General features: G+C 33.8%; 1 protein-coding gene across 3 annotated transcripts; it reads right to left on the reverse strand.

The window, feature by feature from the left end:
- Positions 1-634: 634 nt before the first annotated feature.
- Positions 635-6,339, reverse strand: cuedc2 (CUE domain containing 2). Of its 3 annotated transcripts, none has more exons than XR_008805807.1 (9): positions 5,505-5,686; positions 5,269-5,412; positions 5,092-5,153; positions 4,055-4,179; positions 3,796-3,966; positions 2,345-2,409; positions 2,169-2,229; positions 1,138-2,066; positions 635-1,105 (listed from the first exon to the last, which is right to left on the reverse strand). XR_008805807.1 is itself a non-coding variant. In XM_056242919.1 (9 exons), exons 2-9 carry the CDS (start codon positions 5,576-5,578, stop codon positions 1,920-1,922), a joined length of 849 nt encoding a protein of 282 aa, XP_056098894.1. In that variant the 5' UTR covers positions 5,579-5,583; positions 6,186-6,339; the 3' UTR covers positions 635-1,919. The 3 variants fall into 3 exon arrangements, 2 of the variants coding, with proteins under 2 accessions (XP_056098894.1, XP_056098893.1); XM_056242919.1 differs by adding an exon at positions 6,186-6,339 and having other exon boundaries at positions 635-2,066; positions 5,505-5,583; XM_056242918.1 differs by having other exon boundaries at positions 635-2,066.
- Between the last annotated feature and the right edge of the window lie 3,132 nt (positions 6,340-9,471).

The following is a 9,471-nucleotide window of genomic DNA, read 5'->3' on the forward strand; positions in this document are numbered from 1 at the left end:
CTTAAGATAGTTTGAAGTGTTTGACATGTCTTTTGTCTCTATAAAGAATTATTGCACAGGTGTTCAAACAGCTGTATCTTTGTGCATTAGAGGACAACATTAGTCATGTAAAAATTTAAGAGAACAAAACCTGTTACTTCAAAGTATCTGCATGATCCTTTGATCACTGTAGTTCTCAGCACTGATTTCTGAGTGGCATAGGCTTGGATTCACATACAGGGCTTAGATTAAGCTAGGATTAGGTCTTAGTTCAATTAGGACATTTAAGTAGCTTTTATAAATGTGCCTTAGAAAAAATATTACTGGTGTGCATCTTGAGACAGAATAATGTCACTGACATAACTTAAGATATGCCATTCAAGTTTCTTTCAGCTAAATCAGTGCAAAAATGCATTTTAATAGTCTGTGAAACTGGGGGGTAAAGTCGTTAGCTTTGTTCTTCATGTAGTCTTTAAATTAAACATAAAATGTTTTCTTTTTTCACCTTTATGTCTTTAGATGCCTGTATTCGCCCACTCTAAAATCCATGCATTGTTTCGACACAATTTCATTATGCTCTTCAAAGTACCTAAAGCTAGAACAATACATTTTTAAACCAGTTTTAAGAGGTACAGAACTGAGGAAAGACACATGATTCATAAAACATTAATTCTTTACTAGTTACTCTCAAAAACATAATCAGTCCTTGAAAAATACTGTTAATATATTTGAATCTAGTCACTGCACTTAAGTTTCAGGGCCATGGTAAGGTTGAATGGTAGTGTTGACACTGTGGTTCTATGGCAAAGACAACATGTAAACAGAGAACATCAAGCACAAACAAACAATCTTGAAAAATACTGGTGTGATAATATGGATATGACAATACAATTGTTTATAGTAAACAAAAAGCACATCCATTACTAAAACTATGCAAAGCCAGCGAACTACACAAGACAGAGAAACTAACTAGTAAATATGCAGGTGAAGGTTCGGTCTATCCAAAGCTTGTCCAGTGTATGGGAAGATTCACCTTCATTTGAATCCCGAATTAACAGGCAGACCTCGTTTGTAAACTGCAACAAAAATCACTAACACTTTACAATAAGGTTTCATTGGTTAACTACTTTAGTTAACATGAATGAACAATACTTCTACAGCATTTACTCATCTTAGTTCATTTCATCATTTACTAATACAATCCTAAAATCAAAAGTTGTATTTGTTAACATTAGTTAATGCACTGTGAACTAACATGAACAATGAACGACAGTATTTTTTTTATTAACTAACATTAACAAAGATTAATAAATACTGTAACAAATGTATTGCTCATTGTTAGTTAATACATTAACTAATATTAACAAATGGGACCTTGTTGTAAAGTGTTACCCAAAAATCAAAATGTCACACAGACCCTGCTATTATTTAGTCTCAGGAACATATATGGAGTCTTTTTATTTCTGCGTTTTAATTAAACAGTGCAAAATACAAAGACTGATGTTCCCGCCACTGAAAATGAGCTAAATTGGCTGATTTTATAACAAAACAACCACATAGCTGAACATTTCAAAGACTTTCATTGAAATGATGTGTAAAATAGGGGTTGGCTTTAAAAAAACAGTCAAATGTTAACACCTTCATGTTTTTAGGAATAGCTTAATGTTTTAGTAAAAAGTAGTTAAAAAAATAAATACAGTAACTTATAAGGGCTCGAAAAAAAGAGACCTGCTGGGAGATTTCACAGAACAGCAACCAATTCAAACATCAAAACCCATAAAACTCCCAAGAAACCAAATCTCCAGCACCATATATCTAAGTGGACACACATTTGGACCAACAAAAAATAAATCATTTGTTTCCAGTCACAGATAACCAGACACAAATATCAAAAACAAGAGGGGTTGACTCTGAATGGTCCATCAACAAGATGCCTTTCATCAATGAAAGCGATATTTGCGTGCTGGTTTGAGACTAACATAAGTCTTCTTCATGTCTTCTGGTTCTTCTTTCTTGACAAGATGGTAGCGCTCTCCCTTTGTAGTGACCACCTGACTGCCATGATAGCGCACCAGTTTCTTAGGAGCCTGCAGATGACCAAGTGGAAAGTAGAAAAAATTAACTCAAAATGAAAATGAATTCATCAATGTTTTGCAATGCAGTCACTAAACAAACAACACAAAACTCACATCTTTTGGAGTGACTGGTCTGTGTACTTTCTTGTCTTCTTCACTATCAACCAGCATGTACCTGGGATGGGGGGTCCAAACATTTAAATGAGACGTTTTGTTTTCTACTTGCAGTGACATCCGATATAACAGGTTTGTGCAATAGTTTGAAAGAATTTGAGATCAAGATAACTCACTTTTCTAAAATGCTTGCTTTCAGTTTCTGATCAACTTCAGCAGAAATGGTCTTCCCTTGGTTAGCCTGAAAATATAACATTTTAAAGGCATCAGTGTTATTTTAGTATTGTTTATATACTATTATAGTATTTTATCAGACTGATCTTATGAAATGGCGTATGTATGACACGCCAATTCGTATTTCCATTTTTGGCGTGCTATCAACACGCATAATCGATTTTCAGCGTGTTTATCAACGCCGTTGACTTAACGTTACATTACTGTATATATAAATATATGACCTACCCCAACCCCGTCCCTAAAACTACCCGTCACTGGGGTTAATACCATTTATGAGTCTTCCCCTACCATCCTAGGAAAAAAAATATTGCTCCCCAGATGTAGATTACATTTTGCTTCGTTTCGCTCGGACATTTAACGGCGTGTACATACACACGGAATCACACGGACATTTAACGGTGTAGACATACACGCAAAAGATGACGGTTCGTTTCGGCGTGCACATACACGCGGATAGCTCAAAATTCGTATAGATAACACGCCACTTGACTTGAAAGTGGCGTGTATGTTTACGCAAAGTCATGATGTCATGTTGCATTTTATACACATTTTTTCCATTTCAAATTTCCAAACCTGTCTGTAGATTTTTCAGACCATATTTAATAAACCATACAGCATTATATTTGGTATGTAGTACAGTCATCTGTAAATATTTCATTTTCTCTTTTTTTAATTGGTTTTCTTGAAGTGATAACATGATGGGAAGAACCTAAAACGCTTTATAACCTGCATATATTCACCTCTGACACATCGGTTTGATACTGTAAATATGGTTTGATGTTGCATGATCAACAAAAAAGCAAAGTACAGACTGATTTAGATTATCGTTTGTTCTTTTATCTGTTGCTGGTTTGAGTGGCACACACACATTTGTTTAGTGAAGTTCAAAAGAGACTTGCTTATGGTAAAGAACAACCAAGTAGAAGTCTTGCGAAATGAAAATGTGCACCTTGAATTCATTCAGTCGTGTTTGACAATCACTAAACTTCTGCCATGAAAACACTCTGCTTGTATGATACTTTTTTGTTATTTTTTGTTATTTTTTTAGAAATTCTTAATTTTTATAGTTTAGAAAACTGAATAGGGGCATTATGTATTATTTCTTATTTCAGTTTTAGTCATTTTGGTACTTTATTTTTGTTGAAGTTTTTCATCTAATAGTTACATTTTATTTCAGCCTTATTTCAATGAATGAAAATTATTTTTAATAGCCTAAGTTTTAGTTAACAATAACAACACAGAAAGGATTTACACAAACAACAACAAAAAAATCACTAACATCTTTAAATTATAAAAACATCCATCTTGAATCAAATTAAAGTGATAACTGGCAAATAGTCTATCATTTTATCTATGATCAGTGTAAATGGAACTTTTCAAATGAACTCACGTGGAGAGACGTTGGGCATGCAAGCTGGACATCTCCCTCAATAATGAGACGAACAGCCTCCTCTATGTCTCCTTTAGCAATAGACAATGCACTTCTGGCCTCAGTCACACTGCATTTGGGAAACATCTCGAGAAGATGCTGCTCCTGGTTATCCCACGTAGATTCACTAACCTGAAAACACATTTCCAGACACATAATCATTTGTAAACCAGCTTGCCAGCATCTGGTACATTATGAATGTGCCTGAAAGGCCCAATACCTGAGCTGTTGCTCCCTCTGCTTGTAACGTGAGGTTGTGTGTCTTCTCTCTTGAAACTCCGTGGGTTAAAACAGAACTTTCTGAGAGAGGAAATTTACCTTCCTCTAATTTTATCTCTCCAGATTCTTAAAGACACACACAAATCACAGTTTAGTGTGGGGGATATTTTCTTGCCTATATTCAGCTGCAGCGCCACACGTTTCAGGACACACAAGCCAGGCCACACGTCTCAGGCTGGAAGTGAAGGGGTGGAGTTATTAAAACATAACATGATGGCAGAGAGCAAGGTGAGTTGTCTGTAATGTTTCTGTCATTATGTGGTTAACAATTTATTTATATATTAAGTTAAGTGTTTATCTTCTAAATACCCATTATGTGCATGTATTTAACATTTTATTACTCGCGTGCTGTGGAAAGCTTAAAATTGTTTTCATCCTTTATTGTTTTCAGCGTTTGTCCGACAGTTTGATTACTTTTTAGATTGGTGTAGTAAATGGGCTTTGCGATGAATATTTGACATTAAATATCCATACTCTGTGTCTTTAAGTATTTGTTACAACATGAATATGAAGTGAATATTATCTTATAATAGCCTACAGTCAAATGGAAAACACTATAATGTTACATTAGTTAACTATATTGATCAAAATGAATATCAATAAATAATCAGACCATGTATTTTTTAGTAATTCAGGTATTGCTATAATTTTTTTTTACATAAATATAAATCCAATCAAATTCATGCGAATTTTTTTTTTTAATCCATGCGAAAATAGCTACATCAAACAAAAGAAAATTACGCAAAAAAAGTTGGCGCTACTCTAATAAGATTTGCTCTGTCTAAACCATATATGGTTCGCCTTCACTTCCGGCCTGAGTCTGGCTTGTGTGTCATGTGGCGCTGCGGGGATGCAACTGGATTGTCCTGCACACCTGCTATTAGTCATTCAGGTGTGAGGACTTTTTTTTATCTGCTATGGCAAAATATAATATAATATTATTCAAAAAGTTTACTTCGGTTATGAAAGGAAAATTACCTGATTCCCGGGCTGAGGCCAACTTTGATGCCAGATTAAACATCATCTCACAAACTTTGACACTTCATGATAAAAAAAGTCGAAAAGGCATTGATTAAAATATGATAAAACTTTTAATATAAAATATTTGTAAATCTCAGTTAGGATTTAACTTGCAAGACATCTGCCCAAAAATACCTGTCAATATCTGAGAAACCAGGAATGTAGGCCTCCAACATTTCAACAAACACCTCGACATCAAAGTTTTCCTCCTCACTTTCTTGAGATCCCAAATCTTCTAGCACCCCAGTGATATAGGACAAAAGCACGTCATCTAGCGTACTGATCAAAATAAAAATACGTTATTTACAGATTTGCACGATTGAAGGGGGAAAAATGTAATCTAATGTATGAACTGACAGACACGCCCTCACCTCAGATCCGCGTGAGGAATATATGACAAAATGAAGTCGTACAGCGCGTCGTGGATTATTTTTTGGAGATCCATCCTATCTGCAATTGGATAAAACAAAGAAGACAACAGAAGCAATAGCAACTTGTCAGAGAAGCACATCATGAGAAGTTATATAAGGCAAGTATGTCGCAGAAAACAAACACGACATTACTGTGGCAGCGTGTTGGAGATTGTGCTCCATTTGTGAATAGACAACAACAAAAACTGATATCAAAATGAAGGTTAAGAGTCTGCATAAAACGTCAGTTTCGAATACAGCAAAAGTCGCAACAAACTATTTTCTTATGCAAAGCATAAATAGTCGATTGTTTACGGGATTCGACTTAGATAAAGATTCAGTGCAGTTTTCATGCACTTTTCTAAATTATTAAGTTAACAGTTACATGTGTTGGAAAACATGTTTGCATTTGCAAGCGATTTCAATTAACTGTTTTGGCAGCCGGCGTTAATTACACAATTGAAGAATCAATCTCATGGTTTATATTTTAGGAATAAGGCAAACCAATAATACATCCATTAGCTGTCAAATAGACACATTTGATACCGATATTATGATTTGTTTATCTGTGCTCAGGGGTAGCCGATGGCTAACTAGCATTGTCCCATAACATGCGCAAAGGCCTTTAGATGTCAGTCTCACCTTTGGATCAAATCGCACAGCTGAAAGAACAAAAAGAAAACAATATTTTCGTAAAAATTGATTACTTCTGTTGGCAAATAGGCAATAAATCGTAAAATGTTTAGCTAATTCGTTAGCCCTGCGCGCGGTCGCTCAGGTTCAAAACCTAAAACGTCACGTCCGCTTTAATGTAAACACACCCTCGTGTCACTGTTTTGATTGCATTTAAAGACTTGCGCAAACGCATTTTATTCTCTTTATACAATATTCTGCTCTTATTTAGCATTGTATAGAGTAGTTCCATAATAGACTTTTACGCTTGGAGTTCAAATCTTGACTCTACCTGCTGATGCATTACTTGGATGTGTTTCGCATTGTTTTGTTTTTCTATTATTGAATGTGCTTGATGTTTGCTTGCTATACGTTTTAATTGGGATATAATTTGATAGAACATTGTTTAATGTCATCCTCTCATTCACAAACAAAGGCCAAAGTCACCATAAGCAAAATTGTTCTCCTTTAAAAAAAATAAAAAATAATAATAAAAAAATCATTTTAGGTTTAACGATACAGTTTTTTTTTACATCTGTTTCAATAATAAATAAAAACTCGACTATAGCAATACAAATCAATGTAAATAAATGTACAATATTTAAATACATTTTTATTAGTGTTATCATATTAGTGTTATTCATATTTCATTTATTTTTTACATCTGTTTTTTTGTTGTTGAAAGAAACACAAATAACTACAACTACTATAATAAAAATAACAAAAAATATCATTGATAATGTATGGCTGTTATGTGAATTGAATAATTTATGCAAATAATACATTAAATTAGTTAATTTACCTATGAAATGCAGTTGTTTTCTGTTTAATGCTCATTGGTGAAATGGCAATAAATGGTTGGGTGCTGTTTTTAATGATCTAGCAAAGAATGTAACTTAGGGAGAACCAATATTGATTCATTAGAAAAGTATGAATATCAAAAAATGTCATTTATCGTCTGTCTCTAATAGCAAGCAGTGTCTGGTGTTTTTCGGATCTTTTCTAATGCCCTTACATACGTCAGGTCAGCATCTGTTAGCGCATATAAGGGCTAAAGAGAGCTCCAGCGGTTTCTGGTGGTTCAGTGTTATTACACTAGTGTATGCTGTCACGCCTCTTGATTACAAATTGGTTTCATAGATGTTTAGCGCTGCATAATTAATGCTTCATCACGCGTGTGTGTGTTTTATCCAGCTGCACTGTTTCATTATTATTATGGGAAATACAGTACATGAGGCTGATAATGAGTCTAGGAGAGGACGTCTCATCTTGGCTGGACTCTATTTAACCCTCTTGGGTCAGTTGCATGTAGAATTGTCTTACAAACTGAATAAATGCATAAATGAAACCCATCCCTATTCCTTATATATGTATATACTAGGCATAGTACTTTGTATTAAGAATATAGCAGTGTGTTCATTTAAGCTTAATACTTCACTTGTTAATGATGTTGACTACAAAAACACAGCCTACTTGTATAGATAGTATAGGTGCTATAGAACAAGAGAATATGCATTCGTAATTTTAATTGCATTTGACTTATTCATATGAAAATAAAATCTTATGTAATGGGGTAAGATAATGATGTTAGTTATTGTAATTAAATCTATCTATCTATCTATCTATCTATCTATCTATCTATCTATCTATCTATCTATCTATCTATCTATCTATCTATCTATCTATCTATCTATCTATCAGTACGTTTGTGTTTTTTTACTGGGTATGGGAAGCCAAGTGGAATAAGTTGTCATCGGGGCATTTCATGAAACCGTAAATAGAACATCTGCAAATATAAAACTATTGTTTTGCTTACAGACATTGTAGTAATGAATAGTTGAAATAAAAACAAATGTGATGACTTGAATTTTAAATTCCTGGTCTGACCTGTATGACAATTTGTCATTAAGAACAGTTAACTTTTCAGTTAAATTCGACTTAGTTTTATTGTGGTCTGTTGTTACCCAACAGCTATAGATGATGCTTGAATTTAAGTTTGGAGGATAAATTGTGATATATATTTGGAGATCATGTTTGGTGAGATTCACGGTGTGAACACTAGGTGGCTGCATTGAGTCATGTTACATTTTCACATCTGACTTGAACAAAAACATTGCAGCAGTTGTAAAAAGAAAAAGAAACGTATATTTATGGGGTTTATAGGAAATCGTTAATTTCTAGTTTCTGGGTGTTCATTTTTAGTTTAATAGTTTGCTGTTTGAGGATTATAGCAAACATTTAGGAAGTTAAAAAATTTAATATAATATTAGGCTACTTAGCCTATCTATTTTCTTTAATACCAAAATGGAGTTTGAGCTATGAATATAATTTATTTTGTATAGTATAATTTATTTATTTTCTTTTACCGGTAATATGAAAATGCTGTTTGAGCTATGGATATACACAAAGTTATTTGATTTTCTAAAACGGCAAGACAAAACAGTATGTGTTAGTTTTTTATTACACTGGTCCTGGAGGCACTGTTGAAGTTTGCTCAGTCTTGCTCTGCATTCTCTTATTTGCCATGACACAAGAGAACTATTTTCCAGTTGAAGGCACGATGTGTCCCATCTGCCAGTGTGCCAGAACCCTTGAGCTGAAGGTGGGCCACTGAGGCCCTGTACTGAACCTGCTGGGACCACTGTGTCATGAAGCACATCCCGTAACAGAGCTTTAACATACTGTATGAGAAACAATGCACTTACATATGTTCAAATGTTATTAACAGCCCTGATGTTTGTTTTACACACCCGGTTGTTGCTCTGTGCGCTCAGAAACCAAATGAGAAATCAAGAGCTTACAGACGTATCGTGAAAACCTGGATACATTATTTTTTAGAAGGAATCTTAAATTAAACAAGATTCATTTGGTAGTTAGTATAGATAAGTTTCCTATGAAATATATTATTGTCAATACATTTTTTATTTACTGTAGATAAATAGATGTCATTACTGATAGATAGATGTCATTGTTGTAGATAAAAAAAATGTAACTTTTTCCATGCATTCCAGCTAACCCTTTAAATTACAATTTGATGACACATATATTATGGTGTTGCTTATCTTAACTTCTAACTTTCAAATGTAGCTACTTATTTATTTAATATTTTATAATGGTATTATTATTTTATTTATCTGTTATAAATTAATAACTACATCTAAAACATTTTGCATTTAAAACATTAAAAGTAATTAAAGGGGTTTTCACTCATAGTTAGTGGTATGCTCAAGCATGTCATCCAGCAATGGAAGGCCAG

Source organism: Rhinichthys klamathensis, unplaced genomic scaffold (genome assembly GCF_029890125.1).
Source record: "Rhinichthys klamathensis goyatoka isolate OS25496 unplaced genomic scaffold, OSU_Roscu_1.1 h1tg000764l_1, whole genome shotgun sequence".
NCBI lineage: Eukaryota > Metazoa > Chordata > Actinopteri > Cypriniformes > Leuciscidae > Rhinichthys > Rhinichthys klamathensis.

Bases quoted from the DNA above. Each gene is read 5' to 3' on its own strand.
- cuedc2 (XM_056242918.1), bottom strand. From the start codon at position 5,647: ATGATGTGCTTCTCTGACAAGTTGCTATTGCTTCTGTTGTCTTCTTTG. The intron at 2,230-2,344 runs GTGAGTTATCTT...CCCCCATCCCAG, and splicing joins AAAGCAAGCATTTTAGAAAA to GTACATGCTGGTTGATAGTG. The intron at 2,067-2,168 runs GTGAGTTTTGTG...GGTCATCTGCAG, and splicing joins GACCAGTCACTCCAAAAGAT to GCTCCTAAGAAACTGGTGCG.